This window comes from Toxotes jaculatrix, chromosome 18, assembly GCF_017976425.1.
Source record: "Toxotes jaculatrix isolate fToxJac2 chromosome 18, fToxJac2.pri, whole genome shotgun sequence".
In the NCBI taxonomy this organism is placed as follows: domain Eukaryota; kingdom Metazoa; phylum Chordata; class Actinopteri; family Toxotidae; genus Toxotes; species Toxotes jaculatrix.
This window is the reverse complement of record NC_054411.1, coordinates 8699387-8725184: the sequence shown is the minus strand read 5'-3', so window position 1 is coordinate 8725184 and position 25798 is coordinate 8699387. Positions and strand designations below refer to the sequence as shown.

The window sequence follows — 25798 nt, the reverse complement described above, 5'->3', positions numbered from 1 at the left end:
CATTTCAGCGCGTTTGTTTATTTTCCTCCATTAGTCTTTGCCCTACTTTCTAAATTCACTTAGGCCTATTTCCAACCTTCTCATGCCTTGAGAAAAAGCTGCCCGCCTCCTATTCCCGTTGCTGTTCTCATTGGGTTTTTTTTTTTTTCCATTTCCTATTTCTTCCGCTTACTGTCGTTTTTCTGTTTTGTGTTGCTTTCTCTTGTTTTCTTTTTTTCAAACAATGTCAATTAGCTCTCACAAAGATCAAGTGAAAATTTGTACCTATTTTCTCCCCCACCTACTGCCATCTCCGTTCTCCCTTGTGAAAAGACAAAAGAGCAGAGTCGGAAAAAGACGTGTATGTGATCTGGCGCACAAAAACCTTACTTCTACCCCCAAATCGTGGAAGCCGTCTGTCACACCTGGGAAATAATACTGTGATGTCAGTCATAAACGCGAGTGGGAAGCCTGAAAGATTTCCCATTATGTTCTACCCGTACAAGCTCTCCAGACCTCACTTCCTTAAGACAAAACAATTTCATATATCTTGTCCTTAGAAAGTAAGAAATTGCCATAGTGTCGGGCTTACATTTCTAAGTTGATACATCGATCTGTTGGCTCCACGAATATGCTCACAGCTCACTGCTGCAAGACATAAATCTTACTTGAGTGCCACAAAGTCAGACAAGAATCCCTGCTTTATCTTTTACAAAGCTATGACTATCCCTTGGTGATTAAAGACATAACTTCCTTACATCTAGCTACAGTTGTTCAGCTGTGGTTTTCCCGCTGTTCATCGGACAAGGCTGAGCTGACTAGAGACTTGATGCTGCAGAGGGCGTGTAATGGTGGCTGTGGGTGTGTGGGGTCTCATTAATTGACGCCAGGCCTTGTGCCTGTGCTCCTCTGCGTGCCGTGTTCTGTGCCAGGAGCTGGACTTGCTAATTAGGCTCCTGGATATCACAGACACGTCCCTCGGTACGCCATACAATATACTGCTAGTGACTCAGAAACAGAGTGCTAAAGAGAAGGAGAGAGCAGGGCAGGAGGAAGGAGGGAGACAGCGAGTAAGGAGCGATGAAGAGAGAGTGAAAAAGATGGAGAGACATCTCGACAGAAAGCTCAGAGGGAAGGGACGCGGTGAGAAAATGTGAGCGAGAGAGATGACAACTGATGAGAGGGCAAGGAGAGAGAGTATGAAAACAAGGCCAGAGATCAAGGCTGACAAGAAAGAGAGACTGCCACAACACACAGAGAGGAAACTGCTATTGTGGCGGGGAAAAGAGAAAAGAGAAGAGAAACTTAAGATGGGAAGAGAAAAAAGAGGAGGGAATCAAAAAGAGAAAGATAGTTCGAGACAGGCAGAGCATAGCAGAGAGGTAGAGAAAGGCACTCTAGAGGAGTAGCGAGGCAAACAGGGAAGGATTCCAAACAGGGAGGGTGTGTGTGTTTGAGTATGTGTGCAACTGTGAATTTGTCTGTGCTGCCCGCTGGAGTGTGTGTCCAGATAATTCAATCTACTGCCCATTGACTGGCCTCCCGCTCCGTCTTCACTCCTAATTAAATCTCCATTTGTTGGCTGGATGCTACTGCTTCTAATTGTGTTGCTGTAGCATCAGATAGACACACCTAAACACACACATATGCGCGCACACACACACACAAAGGCCCCCGCAGCAAGTGGGATCCCAGACACGTCACCGCGGTACATTACACCTCAATTAATCACATCAATTACAAATCAATTAACCCGTGGCGATCCACTAAACACAGCTGGGACGCAGGCAGTATTTCATCTGCAGCGACCTGAGGACTTTTTCTGCAACATCAAAGCAGACACATCATCAAAAAGAAAAACATTTTAGACAGCTTAACATGAAAATCCATATTCCTGCTTCATATCCTCCTCTGAGCAATGAGCATGACTGACTCTATGAGCTTTTAAAAGCATGTCACTCGGGCCATGAAGTCTATATTGCAACAACATAGATACCAAGGGATCTTATAAAGTGCATAGTCCTACTGAATGTTGGGCAAACATGATTTAGGGGCTATAAATACAAGGAGGGGTAGGGAGACATCAGGCTGTGATGGACTGGCACTCACATGCAGCATGCAGATGTTGATCCATGGGCCATTCCTCGGAATAAATGTCATGGTAGATGGAGGCTCTCTATCTCCCTTTCCTGTCTTACAGTCCTGGCCTGCTTGTTTGGCTTCTGATGTAATGGGTCGCTTCACCTTGCTGCCTAGTGTTGGAGGACACCCCCCTCTCCCTTTTCATTTTTCTTTCTCCCCCTCCTAGTCCCTCACCTCAACCTGCCTCTACATCACTTCTCAGTCTCTCTTTCTTATCATTAAGCCGTGCATTTCTCTCACCATCTGTTTCTACCTCCTTTCTGTCTTCTCTTGTTCACTCTCTTTCTTAATCCCTCCTTTTGTTTCTGCCTGCTTTCTGACTCACCTAAGTGATTGAGTGTAAATTGACGTGGTGCCTGTTGTCACGGTGACAGCAGCTTGTGACAGAGCGACAGATCAACCTGACCTTCAGGATGGACCGTGGTTTCACGAATATTTGAACATTTGTGGGTGTTTGTGTGTGTGTGTATTTATGTATTTGTTGAAATTGTTTTGTCATGGTTGAAACATTGTCATCTCAACTTGTAAAGCAACAAATGAATTGTAGAAAGCAGCCTAGTATACCTGTGTGTGTGTGTGCGTGTTTGCTTGTTGTGCATGTCTTTATCCAGAAGGGAGGTGTTTCATCAGCTTTTAAGATGCTTTTAACCCCCTTGATCGACCCCTCCAACTCACACCCTTTCACCAGCCCATTACTAGGCCAAGGTCACTGCCATGACTGTTGCATAACCCCCATTGGAGAGGCTAACCATAACCCATCTCGCATGTTAAAGTCCAATTGAAGAGGCTAAATGACAGCTCTAAATTTTCGTGGATGACATGGTGCACCAGGAGGTGAACTGGAGGTGGTCGATGGAGCAGGGAAGTTATGTGCATATGTATGCGTGCGTGTCTAGGAAGAGAAAGAGTGGTGGAGAAAATAGATAGCAAGGTAGCGTGAGCGAGAAATGGGGATAGAGTGAGAGTGGATAACAAGAGAGTAGAACTCCAAATGTTTCAACAGGCAGGGGCTCCACTTTATCGCTGGATCTCAGTGATACTGTTGTGTCGAGTGCCAGCGAGGACGTGGTTGCATAGGCTCAAACACAGGTGTCTGGGGGGGCAGGAAGAGCTCCCTGCTGCTGGAGTGGAGCAGGGGTAAGGAGGTGAGGCATTAAATAAGCAAGAGAAAGAATACAAGACAAAAGCCGAATGTGAACACCGTCTGTGTGATTGCATGCCAGCATGGCGCAATGGGGAGCACAATGGGCCTTGGTTTATAAAGCTGCCCCAGTGCCTGTGGTCTTTGTCTCACAGCCATTAAAATTCTGTGTATGCAGCAGGGGACCCGGCTGGAGCCATGCCACCATTCAACCTCAGCTGTCAGGTTAGAATAAGGTGTTTTTATATCTGTGGTGAATGAGCTGTGGTGGTGCAGCTTGACTGTTGGGGGCAGCTGCTATGCACAGCAGCCACATTAAAGCCCTCCGAGTCTTCCCATGCCAGTTTTTGGTCTTCCCTAGATCTGCCGACCCGCTTCGGTTGGCTTTTATCTCTGCCCATAGTGCTGCAGGAATTCCTGGTCCAGAAGGACTGCCCTCTAGCTTTCCATCTGGATTTGAAACTTGCAGCAGGCTCTGCCATGCACCTACCACCGTCCCTTCGTTCATCACTGGCATGGAGGAAGTGACATTTCTTCTTGGCCAGTGCTGTTCCTTTTCCTCCTCCCTCCACCACTGTCTCTTCTAGAGAACATGTCAGCTTTACCTTGACACAGTGCAACCATTCAGTTGCTGATGGGCACCTATCCTCCATTCCCCATTCCCTAACCTGAGTCTGTAACCCATTTTGTATTGTGCTTAATTTTTGTTTCTACAGGCACGTGTTACTGTAAAAATGTATGAGCTGTATTTACAGCATGCTTATGTTCCATGAAGTCACAGTTCTCTAAAAAGAGATGACATCTGAGACAAATTATGGATCAGATCAAGGATGATGATACCACAGTGGAGGCAGAGACATTGATCTGACACCTCGCCGATCAGTGACAGCAGCACCCTCATTTACAGTGTGTCACCTCTGCTGTACATACTGTATAAAAAGAGTTTTGTGCTACTGCAAGTTCATACATGTAAAAATTCACATCTGCGTAAGAAAAAATAGACAAGGATGTTCCCACATTGACTTAAGCATGTGCAATAACAGACACTTAGCTCATATTAAATTTTCTACAGTGACTGACAAGCACACAAAGAAAACCAGAGGAAAAAGAGATATCTCACTTAAAAATGATCATGCTACTGTCATCACACATGAAGCATCTACCACAGACACAAACATGTATCACCAGCTCTTGACCTCAGTGGTTCACTGTGAAGATCACAAGCACAGTGATGGAGAGGGAAAGGACAACAAGGGTCACACAAGAGGTTCTTTGATTGAAACTCATTAGATCCCAGAGCCCAGTGTGGAGAGGAATTGGCGCTATCTTCCTTCACCAGTAAGAACAGTTAGCGGTCACTCAAGTTCTCACCTGGTCTCAAAGAGAAGAAGGCAAGCTTTTCTTGAGTTTAGCAGCATGGTACTAGAAGTCGATCTTACATGTGATATTAAACATTGACTTTTCTCTCTCCCTAGCTGGCTTTGTTGCTAAAAATGTAGTCTTTTTCTCTAAATGTGAAATTGGTCACAAGGGGCGCATATAGCCAGAGTGCAGGGATTCAACTTAATGGGTAATTTCAGGCAGAAACAGATGTGAACATACAAAAGGCAAACAGGTAACCAGAGTGGTGATTACAGTTTGGTCAATTCCCTGTTCTACAATTCCACATCAGTAACTTGGTATTATACATATTCCTTGACTCAGACGATTGATGTGTGAGTCTGGGTTTGGTGTGTGCAGGTCTCTAATTGTGGCAGGTTGATAGGACCATATTTCTAAGTGCACATAGCCCCCAAGTCCCTGAACCAGCTGGAAGTGGTTGGGAGTTGCCTATATATGTGTTTGTTCAGGCATAAGTGAATGTTTTGGGAACATTCACTTATGTGTGTGTATGTGTGTGTGTGTGTGTGTGTGTGTGTGTGTGTGTGTGTGTGTGTTTGTTTGTTTGTTTGTCAAGTGTGAATGCATTTACTAGTGGATGGAATTACAGCAAAGCCAATACTCGAGTGGCTAGTGCCTGGGGAAAATAAGGATGGCTCCTCCATTTGGGCTCAGACAGGAATCAGTTTCAAGGGCGTGTTGGATTTGACAGTGTTTGTTTTAGAGAAGTTCACGCAAGAATGGTCGAAAGAACACATTAGCTAGGTAGTGGGGTATTGTTATTACCAGATGGGAAAAATCTAAGGACTGGTTTTAGAAACAGAAAGCTATGGAAACAGAATGATGGCTGTTTGTTTGCCTCCTTTCATGAGTGGTGTGTTAGTGGATGATAGAAAGGGGTGTAGGCTACAGCTCTTGAAGGGTAGTGTGTGCATGGCATTGTGTGAAACACACAGGTGCGCAGTCATTCTTTTATTTACAGTTTCAATCAGGTTCAATTTTCTGTATCCCCATCCCCACTGCCCCTCACATTCACCCAGTTCCACCACACCATCCTCTGCATTTAGCTCCATAAATCTCGGGTGTGAACTTGCTTATGGGTGTGGAGAGAGAGAGAGAGAGAGAGAAAGAGAGAGGGGCTCCAGTAATCAGCCATGAGAGTGAGTCAGCTAGTGTGGTAGACCTAGAACCAGGCAGCTCCAGGCCTTGGCAGCTTACTGCAACTATTAATACAGACTTTAATTAGCCCGCCACTAACACTGGCACAATCGGCTCAGCGTCGCCCATGGCTGGTGAGGCAGACAGATCAATAGGTCTGATCATGCCTTTTTCATCAGCTCAAATGAAAGCACTTTGTCTCCAAGCTCAGCCCTGGACCTTGCGTATCACCTTAAAGGCTTTCTTTGGCTGCACTGGCTGTGTGCAGTGTTGCGGATGGGGCCTGTATAATCTGGCTGCATTAGGGAACTATAAAGATAAATGAAGGGAGGCACAGAGCATAACTCATCCTGTCAGAGAAGGGGGTTTAAGGCTGGGAAACTTTGTGTTTTCTAAAGCAGCCCCTACCGCCCGCACCCCCCATGGCTTCCTAGTTTCTCACTCTCTCTTCCTCCTACTTCCTTGCATTCTTTGTGTGTATGTGTGTGCACAATCTCTGCTGTATTTTTCTCCATCTGCTTTCTGTCTATCCCTTTTTCCCTCCTCTTTCCACCCTCCCCCTTCCTATCTCTCTCCCCACCCTCTTTTACTGATCTAGAGGTATGGAAGTGTTCATTTACACTTCTTCTGCTGCACAAATTGCTGTTCTACCTCTTTGCCAACGCATTTCAATTTGAAATGAAAGAGTAAGCTGCTTTTGCAGTAACAACTTATTCCATGTGCTTTTTGGCAGGCTTTTCTGTTGACCTTCAAGTTCCCAATCAGTGCAGAAGAAAAATGGAAATAGCTTGCTCTGAGTCCTCATTTCCCGTGAATTGCTGGAATTGTGTTGTGTCTCTGCTCACAGGGGCTACTGAATCACTGCCTTTTTTTTTTTTTTTTTTACCAACTAACCCCTCTTACTGCTTCACCTTTGTTTTCTTTCTTTCTCTCTATATTCCTGTCTTTTCATATGTCTTTCTTTCTTCATTACTCTTTGTCTTTCCAGTAGATGATGTCCCTCCGTACTTTAAGATGGAGCCTCCTCAGACACAGGTTCACCTGGAGGGGAACCGCCTGGTCCTAACCTGCATGGCGGAGGGCAGCTGGCCCCTGGAATTCAAATGGATCTACAATGGGACTGAACTCACACGTTTCTCCTTGGAATATAGGTAAGGAAAGCAACCTTGCCTGCTGGAGCTGATTCCGTTATCTTTTTTTTTTTCTTTTTTTTTTTTTAATTCATCATATACTATAATTAGCTTACTACACAAGGACATTTAGCGACATTTAATTGTAACTAATAGCTCAATTGCTCATTTTTATTCATATTCCAGACTCATTTTTATGGATTTATTCAGGACTGTTTTGGCTGCATGTCTCCCTTGAGACATAACATCTTGTGTTCAGGGGATTGTCAGATTTATTCCTATTTGTATCTCACACTGTATTCAACATTCAGAGATGGTGTGAGCAGATAACTGCTCTTTTCGTACTTACTGTTTGTTGAAACTATCATTGCTGCAACAAAATCACACAATGCATACAGTATTTTTCATCAGATTCTACAGTGTGGGTGGGCTACTGTGCTCTGTCAGCAGGAAGATGCTGACCGTAGAGTTATTCTGGACACTTTTTATTATATATTACAGCCTCTAAACACGATGCTGAAGGATGCTCCAAACAGCACACAGTGTGGTCCTGAGAAAGCCTCAGTCTGTGCTAACAAGGCCTCTGTGTGTGTATGCATGTATTCATCAGTGTGCTGTGCCCGTTTCTACATGCTTGTGTGCCAGTATGACTACACGTGTGTGTTCACAGGTCACAGTTGCAGTCCACAGTGAAAGTCAGTTCCTATTGAATTCTAGCCCTGTTTTCTGGACTCTCTCACACTCAGTCTAGTCTGACTTGTCCCCTAGACATGGAGAGACGCTCTCAGGTGGCATTGCCTGATTGCTATCGCTGGCTACCCCCCAACCCACCCCACACACCTTCCCTTCCCTGTCTTTCTTTCTCCTTTTCTCACATCCTCTGTCTCCTCTTCTCCCCCTCGTCTTCTTCTTCTTTCACCGTCTTTCCTCAGCATTTGGCTGTGCACTCACGTGGCTTAGTCTCTGGGTCTGCCTTGCAGGCCAGCCCTCTGCTTGTTATTCTTCACCAGCCCTGATCAAAGAGGAGAACTGGAATCCATTTAATCAGACCCCCCCCCCCCCCGCATCCCCTACACCCCGAATTGCAGTGCAGGAGGAACATGGCAGGGGCGGACTCCACACTCCTAAGTGGCTGTAGCAAACCAATTAAAGGGGACTCAGCTCTGGAGTTATCTAGCTAGCATTTCACACACACCATTTAACATGAATGCACATCACGGGAGAGATGGAACTATGGCTGTCCAGGACTAACGTGATAGGTGCTTGTATGATTTCATTCAACTGACTGAAGATACAAGATAACAATGGGGTTTTGTGAATCCTGCCAGTCAGGGACTCAGTGCTGTCTTTGCCTTAAAATTACATCTTTCTTTTTTTAGTTTACTGTCTACTGTCCAGTGCTACATTAGTACCAAATTGCACTTCATGATTGCTCTGTTATATTGCCAATTTAGAACATTTATGTCTCAGAGCTAAGTGGAATGCCATTTAAGTGGTGTTTCAGGTGCCCATCGAAACATCTCGATTAATTTAGCATCTTGAGTGTAGGGGATAAAAGCGATAAGATGACAAATGTCGCTGTCTCTCATGCTGATGATGACTAATGGGACTTTGTGTTGTGTGTGCCCATTAGGTACCTGATCCCCTCATTGGACCGATCACACGCTGGTCACTACCGCTGCATTGTGAGAAACCGAGTGGGTGCGATAATGCAGTGCAGTACTGAAGTACAGGTTGCCTGTAAGTGCTGGTTTCTTTCCGTACATCCTCAGTTCTGTCAGAGTAAGGGGAGAACATTGTTTTTTTTTTTTTTGTGAAAGGCTTGTCTATGTGGATGAGTCACTCTGAATTAAAGGAGCTTAGTTTTAGAAAAAGGTGCATAACGTGGCAATAATGACTATTCTTCCTTTTTATCTTTGTTGCTGGCATGCATTTCCAACATTTTCTCTTCTAGCATTAATTTTTCATTTTTACTCACCTTCTTTGTCTCTCCCTCTTACCCTGTCTTTCCTTTATGTCTGCTAGATATGGGTGGTTTTGTGGAAGGTGAGAGGGCTCAAACTGTATCTCAGGGTGAAGGTTCTCTCATCCATGTACCGCGAATACACAGCTTCCCCAGGCCACAGATCACCTGGTTCAGAGATGGGCGTAAGATTCCCTCCAGCAGCCGTATGTAAGTCTACCTTCACCTCAGCTTGGTTTGTTTGGTTTGACCAGCATGTGTGTGAAAGTGACTCGTGTGTGTCTGCACGTATCTGAGCAAGTGCTCTCATATGTGAGTTGTTGGTGAACGCTGAGCCTCTGAAGCAGAGTATCTTTCACTTCAGAGAACTGTAAGAAGTTCAATACAGCTCACAGATTTTCTCCAATACCCCCACACACTATGAGTGAAGTTGAGCAGAATAGTTGATGAACGAATGTTGGCGCAGGCCCTATGTTCATCATTGAATCACCTCTCAGTGATAAAGCGGGTTATTATATCGCCCCTATTGACTTTGCAGGCGGAATGATTGAAGGGTAGAGATAGAGCAGGCAGCAGGGGAACCAATTAGACAAAATTGGACAAAAGGCCTCAATTGATGATATTTTTGACTGACAGTGCTCACCCCTGGGTGGATTTGTGTGTAGGAAGGTGTGTGTGTGCATGTGGCAAGAATCTGTGTGAGGCTATGTATGTACAGTAAGAGTTCTTGAGATGACTGTATATCTGTTTGGGCTACGCTTCGAGTGTGTGTGTGTGTGTGTGTGTGTGTGTGTGTGTGTGTGTGTTTGTGTGTGTGTGTGTGTGTTGGATTCATGCCTGTTCAGATATGCAATTATCCTGGAGACACTGTGAAGGTAATCACCTGAGATTAATTTTGCCATCCAGACAAATAGAGGTAGGCAGTCCATAACTCCTCTGAAACCACCTTCTTATCTATTATTCAGCAGCGAGCTCTACCATGTTGTAGCTGACATGAAGACTTCTACCCTGAGTTGCGTGCCCTTCCTTGAAGACTGGATTGCTGTGTGTCTCCTCTGCCTGGAGGGCTCCAAAAGCTTAGCACAAGCACTGAAAAAAAGTATAAGAAAAATCTCAGCCTCTTTCGTGAATGTTTGACCAATTTCAGAGCTGGTTGCTATGCAGATGACTCTTATCAGAAATGAAGCGGTGACGCTTTGCCCTGTGACTATGAGAAGCACTGACAGGACACTCTGTATTTACCGCTTGTTTGCTCCCTTTGTGTCAGGCTACACTGATATTCATGGGCATGTGTGTATACTGGTGTTTGTGTGTTTGTGTAAGTGTCTGTTGATGTGGGGAGAGCCATGACTCCTAATTGTCCAGGAGTGTGTCTGTTTATCCTGCACCGATCAGGCAGATGCTGGCAGATACGAAGAGCCTAATCTGGCTACGTGCTTAGCGTCAGCTCTCATTTAATGGGCCCTTCTCAAACGTTCAAGACCATCAGCCTAACCAGCATTCTCAAATCTCAAAGCTGCTGGGCTACTGCAGTTACAAAAGGGATTTTAAAGGGCTAGCCTAGAATTTTTATAGTACTTACATGTTTGTGTTTTTTTACACTTATCCATCCTTTTTATTGTATCCTGTGTAGATTAGCATAATCACTGTAAATCTAATTAATGTGGAACAAATCAAAAATCTCTTGTAAGTGCAAAAGATTCAACAGATCTAACATAATACTCAGCTAACACAGTGCTAATAAGACACATTACAGTGACTTTGAAGGGTTATTTAAAGAATTATATGTGTTTATTGCTAAATTAGAGACTTTATTTGCTCACTCTTTTAGCATTTGACTGTTGCTCTTGCACAAACATGGACTTGGATTGTGGCTTGCAGTTATATATGTAGACATCAAAGTTCATCAGTTCAACCATGCTGTCATAGGACCTGCTAACTTGTCTGGATATACTGAGACTCTTTTCCAATTAAAAACTATGATCAACTGAGCTTCTGTGGACAAAGCTCAGACTGGCCTATAGTATCTCACAAGACCAGCTTAACTTATCTTAACCCCCTTTTGGGTTTATGCGGTGATTAAAATGGCAATGGACTTTGTACTTACTCAAGTCCTGCAGGGACAGTCATAGTGAAATAAAATTCTGAGCTATTCCTTTAAGACAGTGTGGTATCTTGTAGATAGAAGTGCTTATGAAAATTGTTTTGTGTGCTTCTTTTTGGACATAATTTATGAGTACGTGTGTGTGTTTGTGTAGCTTAAGCTCAGCATTTATTGACTAAGAAACAACTACTCACTGATTTAATGATATGAGTGTGCCTGTGTATTTAAAGTGTGTATGTGTGCACAGTTTGGTGTATGTTTGGGGACAAATTTTGGAAAGTACACCAGTTGACTGGGGATGTCTGTTTAATTGGGAGGTAAATTGGTGGCCTCAATTTGATTTAACTACATTCAGCACTACCTAAAGCGGTTTGTGTCTTTATTAGGTTGAGGTTAAGTGAGTGTCATGAGAATAAATGCACATTAATGCAGTGTCCTTAAAAGTTTGCTTAACTAACGTGTGTGTTTGTGTGTGCACGAACATGTGCTCAGTGCCATCACGCTGGACAACACGCTGGTCATCCTGTCCACGGTGGCCCCTGACGCCGGACGTTACTACGCCCAGGCAGTCAATGACAAGAACGGGGAGAACAAAACGAGCCTGCCCATCACACTCACAGTGGAGAGTAAGTACGCATGCAAACACACAGGTGCACGCGTACACACACATTCTGGCAACAGATTTTTTCACCCACTCAGCTTGCTAGCAGATTGTTTGTGTCATCAGCAGACTGCATTAACAGGTTGTTGCAGATGAAAATGTAGTTTTAAAAAAGTTTTTTTTCTGATATTCTTTCTCAGTTCAACACTTAAATTCGTTCAGCACAGCAACTACACAACAGGTGGCTTGGCTGAAGACAATGGAAACAGAGATAGCGCCCTCTACTGGCTTGCCCTTTCTATCATAGCACTGTTTTCTCCTGTTTTCTTCTCTCAGTCCCACAGACTTAATCATACCCATTACCTGCACCACAATAGTTGTCCTCTTGTAGCGCAGTGCTCCTCTAACCTCTGCCTCAAGCAGTGAATTACAGTCATAAGGTGTGTTTGAGGTGGAGCTCCAGCAGTACCTCTCTGGCTGGCTGGGAAGTACAGGCCCATAAAGTGGACCTTCAGTTTAATCGCTCCTCACAAAAAAGCAGATTTATGAAAATGACACTGAGAAACGGGGAATGATTAAACACACACACACACACACACACACAGACACAAATATACACATTGGATTAGAAGGTCGGACTCACTTATAAACAGACCATGATCGCAACTTGAAATAAAGTTTGGCATTGCTCCTGCAAGCACAGTTACATGTCACATCATTAGTGTTTAGCTGAACGTGACGCTTCACCATCCTCCCACCTACTGTCACCTTCTTTCATCTAAACAAAGTCACACAAATCATCCCACGTAGTGTTGCTTACTTTCAGCTGAACAATTCAGTCTCTCTCTCTGCTTACTAAGACCAGCCACTCAAAGGAGTCACAAAATGTGTTGTATGACTAACAGGCTCTGAAGATAATATTTATGATAACATTTTATACCACATATAATACATACATTGATAAAAACAAAATGCATGTATATATCACCACAAGATCCCTGATGATTTGTATTATTTATCTGCTGGGGTTTTGACTATCGTATGAGGATGTTAACCTGTTCACTGTGGAGCTGCTCATTTTTAATATCAGCTTCCTGCTCGCTGCAGCATCTGCTCATCATAACGTTAATACTGTGTTTGTAATTCAGAGCTCAATACGCATGACACAGCAATCTGTGGGGACCAGATATCACTGAATATCACTAAATCTGACCTTGCGGATCACACAACTGAATTTTGCATCTGAAAGTCAATAAGGTTTTTACAGCTGCATTTGTTCATTTTAGCAATTCTGTGGAGACGAGACAGAAAAATATTCAGAAGAGGGAGCATCTTGTTCCAAAGGGAGCATACAAATGAGACAGAGCTGACTCTAATAGTAAAAAGCAAACTGACATAGGGTAATACTCCAAGTGGGCTGGCATTTTGCTTTTTGTTTTATTCTTCAGAGTGTGCAATACTCTACAGTTGACTTGGGTCTACAGTTGTCTTTCGGCACAGACAGATGTAAACAATATGGTGATATTAGTAGAGAGAATTTGCTATGCAGGTCACCACGTTGTTTACTTTTCCCATTTAATTAGAAGATTACACACATGAGGTATTCTCAACAATGAGGATTTATGAACTGCAATACATGAATTAGTGTCTGCCAAGGAACCAATCATGTCTTTCCGGAAAATAAAATGAGTTCTTTAACAAGTCAAATGGATTTTGTTGTGTCATTGGCAAACATAGACACAATTATCAGTCAAATATTATGGAATTGAACTTAATTTAACAACTCTTTCATTTGTGTATTTGCACAAAAATGTAACACATTTAATAAACCTCAAAAAAAAAAGGTTGAAGGGAAATATAAGCATAAGGGAGAACATCAGCCATCATATTTTTCAGTGATTTCAACATGACTTCATCAACAATTGCAATCAATAAATCATTCATAAATGATTTATAAATGATGTGCTGTTTATGCCTCTACCAGATGTTGACCTTAGTAACAACTTATTCTTCATCACTTACTCATCTTGGTAGAAGATGGATATTGGTCGCGATAAAATTCTTCTTTGCTCTCCATCAATCATGTCCTCTCCTCCTCCTCCTCCTCTCTCTACATTTACTTGTTGACCGTTAAATGCATCAGGATCTCAGAGACCATTAAGACCCACGCCAGTCAAACTTTCCGCATAATCTCACCCTTTAATTAGGCAACAAAAATTACATAGATCATTCAAATACTGTAATCTTACATTTTAGCCAATAACTTCAGACCTGAGTGATTTACATTTTTCCTCATAAATCCCTTGGATTTAGGCAAATCATTATAGGCTGTTTAATTTCTGCCCTTTTCAGTTTTTCTGACTCTTCTGATAACTTGACAGCAATCTCTTCTACAGGGATTGATTACTCTTCACTATGCTAATTAATAATAATGTCAATAATGTCAAGATGCTGCTTGTAGCCACCACGATGAAATGGATTAATAAGGATGTGTAGCAGAATTCTAAAACCTTTCAGTCAGTTACTTATCAATCAGTGGGTAAGGTTTTTTTTTTCAAATAAAAAAAGAAAGAAAAAAAAAAGTTTGTCAAAAGAAACTGTGTTTTTAAACAATCAGTCTTCTGTGTGCTTTGAGGTTTATTCAAATGTTTAGATTCCAAAATGTTATATGCATTCTTTAGATGTGCCAGAAAAATGTCAGCATAGCAGCTAAATTTTATTCTTCAATTCCTTCCTTGATATTTGTGCTTGAAGCTGCACAGCCATAGTTAATAGTATCTGGATTAGCTAAAATCACTACTTTTAAATACAGTTAGCAGCTTATTTTCTTTACTTGTCAAATGTAGAATGTTCATACAACTGAAATCATGATTTCAAACCTTACAACTGAAAAGCTGGAGATTTGAATGTAGCAATCAAATAAGGAGCAGAACCAAACAGCAATAACCCATCAGGGGGTGAGCTCCTGCATTCAGGTAGTGTTTGAGGAGAGGAACCTTTGTCATTACACTGCTGAGATTCCACAAAAATGGTCCTTGGAAGGGTGTGATTTACAATGAGGTGGAACAAAATAACAGTAGTGATACTAAAAACTTGATTAGGGACACTATTAACCTGGGCTAGCCATGAAAAAAATGTACATCTGGACACACATGGGCACCCACAAACACACTCGCAGCACACCATAAACACGCAATCACTCAAACACATACAAGCGCACAGGCCCATACCCGTACTCCGGGGAGGTGGGGGAAAATGAGATCAGATTCAGAGAGAGATCACTGATTGAGGGCAGTGAATCGATGGTTGGCTGGAGGCTCCGTGAAACCCGTGAGTGATGGTGCTGCATTTAATCGCCTTTTGTGTTTGTCTCAATTATGCTACATAATGGCTTCTAACACCTGGGCTAACACCGTGCTGAGGAAATGCTGTGTGCACTAGAAAAAAAAAACTAAAGTAAAGACAGGAGTGTTAATAGTTGGGTGATAGCATGCTGTCTACCTGCTGGTGATAGTGACAGATTGTCAGTCTCCATGTAAGGATCGAGTCATGCTCAGCTGGCTGTATCAGGCAGATGCACAGGCTTAATCTGAGGTCTGCATATAGTTTATAGATTTTTTTTTTTTGCTTTTGCTTTCTTTCTCTTTACTTCTGTGTGTTTCTCTGTGTGTGATAGATGTTGGAGGGCCCGCAGACCCCATCGCCCCCTCTATTATCATCCCCCCCAAAAACACCAGTGTAACAGTGGGGAGAAACGAAGCCGTCATGGAGTGTGTTGCCAATGCAAGGTAAATTTTCCATACAGACACTCGTGGATACCGAGGAAAAAAAAAAACACATGCAAATACAGATACACGCTCATTGTCACTTCCCCTACCCTCCTTCTCTCACCTCCATATCCGATATTTTGCGATTAAATGAATTTTGAAATCTTTTGTTTGAACATGAAAGTGTTTTGTACATCTCCCTCATTCTTTCCTTTGATTCAAGGCTTCACTCTGTTCTCTCTGTCTGGCGCAATCCCATTCTTGAATTCTGACTATTATCTCCAATTCAAAGACTTAATCAGAATGACAGATGTATCCCATTGCTCCCTCAGTGCTCCGTAACCTTGAAACAGAATATGAATCTGTATTACAAACCACACTCCCTATCTCTGGCTCTCCATTTCTTCTTTTCAACTTTTTCCTCCAGACCCCTCGTCAAAATGAGTATTACTTGGAGGAAAAATGGGGTAGTGGTCAACACAGGGATCCGGGATTTTGGCCGTAGATTGGTCATCAGTTTGCCAGCTGTCAGTGATAGCGGCTACTACGAATGCGAGGCATCACTCCGCAGTAGCAGCGTCCCCTCCGTCACTGCTGGGGCCTTCCTGCATGTTCTCGGTAAATAACCCACAGCTTACATTTTAACCTCACACAGAGCAGCTGAGCCTAAATTATCCAAATATTGCATCAGCACGCTATCCCCCATGTTGAGAGCACATTTTGTTACCATTTTATATTTCAGTAATTGAGTGTGATGTTGTTATCTAGAGTGGTGCAAATGCTCATTCACCAGAGAAGGGTCGAGATAAAAAGCACAGATGATTTGTGAGTTGTTTTTAAAGGCTTTAATAGAGCAATGTTTTATGCTTTTTCATCTTTGCAACAGAGTTTCCTCTGTTTGTAAAAGAGCCACCAAGTCACATCAGTGCAGAGATGGAAAAGGTGGTGGATATCCCCTGTCAGGCACGAGGTTAGTGATGTTTGTTTTTTGCGTGTGTGCGTGCATGTGCATACTGTGTGTGCGTGTTTGAAAGAGCAAGAAAGCATGAAAAAAAGAATGAAAGGAACAAAAGGGTCGCGGTGACAAGGAGAAAAAAAAATAAATCCTCTCCTCCCTCTGCAGGCACACCACAGCCAGACATAGTGTGGTATAAAGATGCAGTGCCCATCAGCCCGGTGAAGATCCCCAGGTACAGGGTGTTGGTAGGAGGCAGTCTACAGATCAACGGTCTCCTGCCAGATGACACTGGGATGTTTCAGTGTTTTGCCCGCAATCTCGCAGGAGAGATCCAGACAAACACCTACCTAGCTGTTACTAGTATGTCCCCTTGAAAAAATTTTCAAAGCTATCTGCACGTCTGCTGCTTAATTCAGCTCATCTTCCCCTGTCTGTTCCCTCCCTTTTTTTTTTTTATTCTTAAATCCGCTCCTCAGTTCTCGTTTCTAATCCTCTTTTCTCTCTCTCTCTGTCTTGCCTCCTACACCCATCTATCTATATATCTCTTCGCAGTGACAGATTTGTCACCTTGGATGCTCGGGCATTTATTGGCTATTTATGAATCAGAGAATGTGCAGGAGAAGCAAAGAGACGGAGGCGCCTTGTCAGATTCTCAGAGCTGTCCCTGAGAATGAGACCTGACAGCCGCCCCTTTTGTCAAGTCTATTAAGCTCTCAGCTGCCGTCTGCTTTATTATGGAGAAGGCTGTTTATGTCTCTCATTATCACCTCTGTCTTACCTGATTTTGTTTGTATGTGTGCGTGTGTTTCTGTGTGTGTTTGCGCGTGTGTGTGGCTGACCCCTCCCCTCTCAGGTATCGCTCCGAATATCACCGCTGGTCCCTCTGACAGTGCCGTGATTGACGGCATGTCAGTCATTCTTCATTGTGAGACCTCAGGAGCCCCACGGCCAGCCATTACCTGGCAGAAAGGTGCGTAGGCTAAGAGCACAAGCTTCTGTGGTGGGGGGTTCATTATGCCTCATTTCGGCTTGTCAAAGTTAGACGAGAGCTATGGAAAAGATTCAGATTATGCATTTCTTCCAAACAAGCTTTACTTCTTTACTTTTGCTGCACTGCCTTCCCCCCCTGTTTGTTTTCCCTGACATTTATCCAATACCCTAATCTCTCTCTCTCTCTCTCTCTCTCTCTCTCTCTCTCTCTCTCTCTCTCTCTCTCTCTCTCTCTCTCTCTCTGCCTCCACTCTTTTTTCCCTGTTCTCCATCCCATGCCATCAATCACTTCCACCCTTCCGTGCAGGTGAACGTGTCTTGGCCAGTGGCTCGGTCCAGCTGCCCAGGTTCACCCTTCTGGAGTCAGGCAGCCTGCTAATCAGTCCCTCCCACTTGTCTGATGCTGGTACCTACACCTGCATGGCCAGTAACTCCAGGGGCATTGATGAGGCTTCAGCTGATCTAGTGGTCTGGGGTAAGCAGACACTGCAAAGTATGAGACCGAGCTGAATCCAAAAAATCCTTTTTTAATCTGACTTGTTTACTTGTAGATGCGGAACCTACGTGGCTTTTGGAATCTATTGGCAAAATATTCTAAAATATAGTTTAATGACTCATAGATGTACTCATTTGCTGTGCATAAATTCGCATTGCCAGTCTTTGAAAGCCTTTCAAAATGTTCCACCCATTGGAAATACGGCACGATTCACTCTGTTTCAAAAAGACGTTCGGCAAAAGACAAGACAATTTCAAGCAAGCTCAAACGCAGTCTCTCAATAACAGCCTCTGTGTGTTCACAGCACGAACTCGCATCACTAAACCGCCACAAGACCAAAGTGTCATCAAAGGGACAAAGGCTGTTATGACCTGTGGCGTGACCCATGATCCTAGTGTCACTGTGAGGTAGGAATGGCATCTATTTCTAATAGCTGTTGGACTTTTTTGTAATCACATTCAGTTGTAAAAAATGTCAGAGATCACATACTTTTTTGTTACGATTTCTTGATTCAACCGTAGCCTAGAAAACAAGCTTGGGTATCAATGTTGTACTTAATTAGCTTATGAAATCTGCAAGAGATCTTGTAGTGTTTATCCACCCTTTGACGACCTCCTATGGGAAGATTTTGAAACTCTTAGAGTCAGATTGAGGAATTAGCCCATCGCTTTTCCTCACTCTTCAGACAGTCTTGAACATGATAGAGTGTGTGTACATGCATCTGTCTCAGAGGGACTGAAATGATGTCTATGGAGCCCAGTAATTAGAGTGCCTGTCACCTGTGGGCCCACGGCATTGATCAGATCGCGGGGTAAACAGATGAATATGTAAACAGAGTAATAACTTCAGACAGCGCCTTTAATTAAACGCAACACAGAGGAGATTAGCTGGAGAGCCCGAACAGTTGCAATTAATCACAGGAGCTCCTAGTGTGTGCATGCATATGTGCATGTGTATGAGGGGGTGGGGACATCCATATGTGAAGTTTGGGTATGTGACAGGGACAGAAATACATAGAGGAGAGTGTGTGACAGAGATGTTTTTTTCAGATTCTGATAACTTTGCCATCAACCTCACAAGGCTTTTCATCTGTGTCAGCACCTCCTGTGTTTTGCTGTATGAACTGACACAAAGCAAACAGATTTACTGTCACAACACTCAGAGAGTGTTAAAGTGTGAGTGTGTGTGTTTGTGTGTAATACACTTACATACGCATGTATATACCTCTAGATATGTATGGGAGAAGAGTGGCTCAGTGATTGACGTGAACACGTCGCCCCGCCTGCGGCTGGATCCCGACGGGACCCTGCACATCTCCCAGACGTGGTCGGGTGACATCGGAACATACACCTGCAGAGTGACCTCAGTGGGTGGCAATGACTCCCGCAGCGCCCACCTCAGAGTCAGGTCTGCATATTTTGCCTCATGTCTCCCCTGTCTTATCTTGCATTTTTTTTCCTCTTATTTACATCTGACCATGACATGATGGATGGATGTTTTCTCCTCTGTAGCGATTTATCACTGCTCTGCTCTCCAAATCATCAATTCCCTCTAATATTTGCAATGCAAGGCTCTCAGATTGGCTGTTTTATCTGTTATTTGTTGCCTCTCTTGTCTGATTCTATTTGCCTTTATCACTTTGTCCCCTTTATTACACACAAATATGCTCATGCAGGCAACTGCCCCATGCTCCTGAAAACCCAATAGCAGTTCTGAGTGTCACAGAGAAGAGGGCCATCAACCTCACATGGGCCCAGGCCTTCGATGGAAACAGCCCCCTCATCCGCTACATCCTGGAAGTCTCAGAAAACAGTGAGTGGTTTAGGGTTCAACATCACCTAAGCACCAGAGTCACCATCATCAGTGCAAAAAAACTGATGCATTCTATTGTTTCTCATTAGTCATTTTAAAGGAAGTAAACATTTGCTACCACTCTTACTGTGTTACATTTCCACTGTGTCCCAAAATTGGCAGTTGCATCCTCTCTCACCTTCTGCAATCAGTAAAACTCAATTTCCTCACCTGTTCTTTACGAATGATCAGGGGAACAAAATTGTGTTGATGTCCAATACTCTTATCTTGCTTTCGCTTGATAAAATCAAAGAAGTGAGAATGCTTTCACCCATGGAGAGTGACTCCTTCAAACATTTCTCACTGTAGCTCAGGCTAACTGAGAAGATGACAACTCATTAAGAGGAAAATGAATCCGAGGATGCAGATGGGATCTGGTTTTTGGATAATTGAATTTCAATCTGATAGAGGGGGAGTATACAAAATAAGTGACTTGTTTTTTATCAGAGGCTGCGGTTTTATTACTGAAAATGAAACAATGGTGTGGCAATAATAGTCAGAAATAACATTTTCAAATTTGACTTTGCAAGTGCTGGAGAGATTTTCCTCAGGAATGTTAATGCTCTCACAAGGTCATTTACTGTTCACTCGCTACGGCTCACAGTTCTGTCTGTATGCCTGTCTTCTCTCAGATGCCCCTTGGACGGTGCTGCTGGCCAACATTGAGCCAGAGTCGACCGGGGTTACAGTTGGTGGCCTCATCCCAGCACGCTCGTACCAGTTCCGCCTGTGCGCTGTCAACGATGTGGGCAGGGGCCAGTTCAGCAAAGAGACTGATCGGTGGGTTCTGTTGTTCTGCATCTACTAAGCATTAAAAATGTTGCTGCTAGTCTGCATATCTGAATATTTACACTGGCCACGAGAACAGCATTGCACTTTTTGTGGGCCTTCACAGTCCTGGAACAGCCCGTTCCACCACCTCATCTTGGCAGTTCAATAGAAAAATCCCGTGATTATTTCCTGTCAAGTCCACTTTTTGGTCTTCACTCCTGTGGGAGTGAGTGAGAGATGAGCTGGCTTCGCGACAGGCCTTTTCAAGATAAAACTGTGAATGAGCTGAAATTGCGCTTTGTGAAGACTTGATGGGTGCGCTGACCCAGCTTCATCTCTCTCCCTCCTATTAACTGTCTTTGCTGTACTTTATGAGTAAAATACAGAGAGGTTTGAAAGTGGCAGAGGTTCACACAGACTCAAATCTCAAGTGAATTCTCTTCACTAGTAAGACGAAATGGTCATAATCACACAGGCACACCCCACACACACACTCATCTCATCCCAATTCACCTGCACACACCACTGTGTGACCTTCTCCGCATCAACACAGGCCATTTGCTGCTTTTATACCTGCAGCAAGGAACTCCCTCAAACTGAAAGCCATCGCTACCCATCATGCACCTTTTGCACCATACTCTCATTCACAGAGCCGAATTCCTGTCTGAATGTGCCCAGACAAGAGTGCACCACAGGAGGGTGACTGAGCGTCAGCGAAAGTGCAGGGCTTTTCTGAGGCATCTCTCTGGCACACCTCTTTGATCCTAAACACTCTGCTTTATCTCCTCCAGAGCAGTGCACCGGTGCACTGGGAAGAAATCAAGATGTCATCTTAAATTGACTTAAGGGAAAAGTCTGCCTGGATTTCTCTTTCTTGTTCTTTTATATCTTTCTCTCACTCACAGTGTCTCTCTATTGTGTTGCTCCATTTTCACCAAGGCCCTCTTTGATCCTTGTCATGCCACAGCAAGATGTCCCTCTGCGGACAGTATAATAAAGAATATGTTTTGGACAAAGACACAGTCATACTTACCCCAACTTTGCCTTATGGTGTTCTAAAAAATAGAAAAAGCAGGCTTTATTATGATTCGATGTCTATGATGAAATGGAATGGAAATATGTGAAACTCATGATAATTAATGCATAGCTTCACTCTTTGTCTCTTCTATCACATCTTTTCCTTTTTCTTTCTTTGCCGCACCAGACTAACTCTCCCGGAAGAGCCTCCCAGCGCGCCCCCTCAGACAGTCATCGCGAGTGGCCGCACCAATCAGTCCATCATGATCCAATGGCAGCCACCCCCGGAGAGTCATCAGAATGGTCCACTCCAGGGCTACATCATCAGGTAAGAAGACCATGACAACCTGCCTAATTTCTTCCCAGGGATAGGTGCCTGCCTGGGCCAGTGCTATTCAGATGTGATAATAACTGTTATGTCAGCTCCTTTTCTTCCTCTCCATTTCGCTTCATTCTCGCTCACCGCTGCAATAGAATAATTGGTGCCAATTAAATACCTTCCTCTCTATTCATCTGTTGTCACCTCTCTTTTTGTTACCGTTTTATAACTGTTCTGCATGGTTTCTCTTCTGTTGCTACTCTTCCTCCCTCTTTTTTTCAAAGAGGGAGATTTTCATAGAATATGTGTTCTAATATATTTATGTTTCTGTCTGTCTGTGTCTGACTGTCGACTACCCCCTCTGCAACCAGGTACTGTCTGTCTGGGCTTCCGGTGGACTGCCAGATGAAAAACATCACCAACCCAGACCAGACCAGCCTGCTCCTGGAGGACCTCATCATCTGGACCAACTATGAGATTGAGGTGGCAGCCTATAATGGAGCAGGCAGGGGCACCTACAGCCACAAAGTCACCGAATGGACCCTGCAAGGAGGTGAGGACTTTATTTGGTTTTACGAATTCCGTTCGTTACCTGCAGCCTCATCATGGTGGCTTGGCTAATGCTGAGCCTGGAGCACGAAACTAGTGAGTAATCCAATCATCTGTTTTTTTAACGATCAAATTGAGAGTGGTACAGCTATGTTTTCTCCGCGGCATAGCGTTCTTAATCCTTAGCCAACCTTGAAAAGGTGATTCACACATTTTTAAGACAACAGCCATTTTCTTTACTCCTGTCTCAGTCGGAAGTCAGCAGTTAGCACACACTCCAGCTACCAGGCTTTTAAAAGACACGGTCATGTAAGTGCTCTTTGCCTCTCAGCACTGCTTATTTGTTTTTGTCAGGTTTTATGTGGTTAATTTCTCAGTAAGTGCTGCAATAGTTCAGAACAAATTGTGTGAAGTCATGAGCCAACGGCTTCATCAGAGCCTTTTTTTTAAAATTCTATCCAAGCTTTTTCTTACTTAGGTTTTTGTGTTTAGATTGATCACTTTCATCTTGCTGATTTTTACTGAATTATCTATATTGGTGTGGTTGCTTTTACTGTTTTTATTCCCTGATTTGAATCTTGTGCTTTTTTTTTTTCTTTTACCTTATTGTGCCATGAAAAAGCATGCTGTTATTAAAGGGTTTTTTTCTGATGAGAGCACTTCACAAGAAAAGACATTGGTCAGCCTCTCTGAGCACGGATTTAATTGATTGTGCACATAAATTACCAGTTGATAATGAGCGTCAGGCTTGTGAAAAACCTTTCAATGTTGCCGAAGGAAGCTGCTTCTTTTCTCATTCCACATGCTGAGTTGTATAATTAGAACACATATTGTGAACTTTCATCTGTGTCATACAGCTACATATTTCCATCACGCCCAGTGATTCCAACACCTTATGTTCTTTGTGTCCCTGTCTGTTCAATATCTTCAGAGTATGAAAGTCACATTTGTAACCATAAGGTTATATCAAGCTGAAATATGTTCAGTACCAAGTCAGTGCACACTTAGGTTGTGAATATGGCTCCTCAAAAATAAAATGTGATTATGTGACATGTGGCATGTGACATGACTCAACTTTTTAAACCACACATTAACATGCTCACTTTCTATCAAGAAATATAGCTATAGGCTATATAGGCTATAGCTAATGCATCAGCAGGTTGAAAGGTTAATCCATATTTTTATTAGAAGAAGATTAAATAATTCTCTCTTTTTTGGCTTTCCTAAAAAGTCAATTCATAGATTACAGTTTAAAATGCTGCTGCTAGACTTTAACAAACACAAGAAAGAGGATATCGCTCCTGGTTTAGATATGCTGCGCTGGCTTCCAGTTTGATTTTAAATTCCTTTAACTTGTATATAAAGCTTTGAAAGGCTTAACACACTCACATATCTCAGAATCCTTGTCATGTTAAATCCACTCCATGAACAGAGATCCTCTACACCAGACTCACTAAATATTCTCAAGAGCACTCTTAAGAAAATTGGGAGTGTTTCCATCTCCTTTTCTGTTCTACTCCCTGCTCTGATACTGTTGTTAGAGAGGATCATCAATATTGTGGTTGCATTAGATTTTACAGGTGTTGTATATTAGCCTGTTACCCTGGTTCAAATTTATTTATTTATATATATTGTTTTGTCTTGATTAAGTCTGAAATACAAGGACAAACAGAAGAAAAAAATATAGACTCATACAAACACATACATTCCCCTCTCACTCCCTCTGCCCAACAGTATAACTGTGCTGCATAGCACAATATAAACTTGCTATAAAGAAGTTTCTCTCATAATTGTCCATTGTCTCTCTTAGAAGTCATTTCTCATGATATGCTTCATCTCAGCGTTTCCTCACCATTTCATCTTCACATTCCTCTCTATATTGTTTCTTCTGGTTTATTTATATTATGAGTTCTTAGTAGGTGTGTGTGTGTGTGTGTGTGTTTGTGTGTTTGTGTATGCGAGTGTGTTTGTTTCTTCTATTTCTATCGCTTTCATTTGCCTGGATGATTACAAAATACTTCAAATGCTTTATAAGTACTTGATTCAATATTGTCTGATTATTGCTGAAATCTTGGATATTTCAGCATACTGTTGTATGATGCCAACAATCAGTTAATGAGTGGGTCCAAATCAGAGTCTGCAGCATCTGCAAACACACGTATGTACCGCATTTGAAAAGAACCGTACGATTGTTGCGTTTAATTAGCAAAACATTGAAACCTGGAAGGTAAGGCAAACAAAACCATTTTGTTTCCATCTCACTTCCCTTGCAAAAAATAAATAATAATTTCATCATCCAAGTCACTGTCAGTGAATAACGACCGTGAACAAGGTATTCATGTTGTTTAGCTCAGCACTCGTTAATTGGATGTTTCCGTCACTCACTCCATTAAAAGCACAAGAGCAGATCATGATGTGCATTTAAATACATTCAAACAGAATCAGGTTTAGCATGAGGATGTGAGGTCCAGTACTGGCCAATCAGCTTCATTAGTGTGTGACTCCCTGACTGTTTTCCGGTGTTACATCAGAATGGCATGCTCACTTCAAACAAACTGCTGCTGGGTTCACCTGGAAGCCGCCTAAGGCAACCGCTCTCACACCGGGTTTGATTGGCATGTTCTTACCTCCCCAAATGAGCCAAAATAAAAAAAAATGCTTCAGCCTGATTCTCACACTCTAAACAAGGTTGGTCTGAAAGTTTTTTCCTACCCTATCTCATCACTAGTCTCTCTTCACCACCCTGCCCCCACCCCCTTTCTCCATCTCTCGCTCGCCTCCTCTCTATCTCTCTCAATTTTTTTTCCCCATTTTTTTTTTTCCATTCTCTGGATCAGTGCCCACTGTGCCACCAGGAAATGTACAAGCCGAGGCTGTCAACTCCACCACGGTGCGTTTTACCTGGAGTGCTCCGAGCCCTCAGTTTATCAATGGAATCAACCAAGGATATAAGGTGAGCAGCCCCTTTCTGTCAACTGGTGCTCTCTAGTGGTCAGAGGTAGAGGAGCACCCTCTCATCCAAATCTCATTATAGGCAGGTGTCGTAACATTATGAAAGAAAGTAGAATTTTGTACATGAATCATAAAGTTTTTTAGAGTTTGGAGTTTTTATGTGAACAGTTTTAAGTTGAATTTTTAAATTCTTAATTAAATTCTAAAACAAGAATAGTGATGCCATACTAATATCACCATTTGGGAGCCTATTATGTATATATTTAAACATTAGATGCCCTATCACCTCATTTCTAGCTGTTGGCATGGGAACCCAGTCGTGCAAATGAGGTCACCATGGTTACCGTGCGTCCCAACTTCCAGGATAGTGTTCATGTCGGCTACATCTCCAGCCTTAAAAAGTTCACTGAGTACTACACATCAGTGTTGTGCTTCACTACCCCAGGAGATGGGCCCCGCAGTCCACCTCAACGGATACGTACCCATGAGGATAGTAAGTGTCCCCATTCAGGATATTATTTAGCATTTGC

The 25798-nt window shown here is 43.0% G+C and overlaps 1 protein-coding gene across 1 annotated transcript in view; it reads left to right on the top strand.

Annotated features, from left to right (window-relative positions):
* sdk2a (sidekick cell adhesion molecule 2a) overlaps positions 1-25798 on the top strand; it is a 79724-nt gene that overhangs the window by 37450 nt on the left and 16476 nt on the right. Inside the window, exons 2-19 of the mRNA XM_041062773.1 lie at positions 6789-6951; positions 8564-8670; positions 8956-9103; positions 11490-11623; positions 15275-15386; positions 15793-15983; positions 16252-16335; positions 16489-16683; positions 17177-17293; positions 17621-17788; positions 18114-18216; positions 19040-19216; positions 19485-19621; positions 20293-20440; positions 21636-21776; positions 22139-22320; positions 25154-25269; positions 25566-25761. Coding sequence (XP_040918707.1) covers positions 6789-6951; positions 8564-8670; positions 8956-9103; positions 11490-11623; positions 15275-15386; positions 15793-15983; positions 16252-16335; positions 16489-16683; positions 17177-17293; positions 17621-17788; positions 18114-18216; positions 19040-19216; positions 19485-19621; positions 20293-20440; positions 21636-21776; positions 22139-22320; positions 25154-25269; positions 25566-25761 — 2619 coding nt within the window. The remainder of the gene's footprint in view (positions 1-6788; positions 6952-8563; positions 8671-8955; positions 9104-11489; positions 11624-15274; positions 15387-15792; positions 15984-16251; positions 16336-16488; positions 16684-17176; positions 17294-17620; positions 17789-18113; positions 18217-19039; positions 19217-19484; positions 19622-20292; positions 20441-21635; positions 21777-22138; positions 22321-25153; positions 25270-25565; positions 25762-25798) is intronic.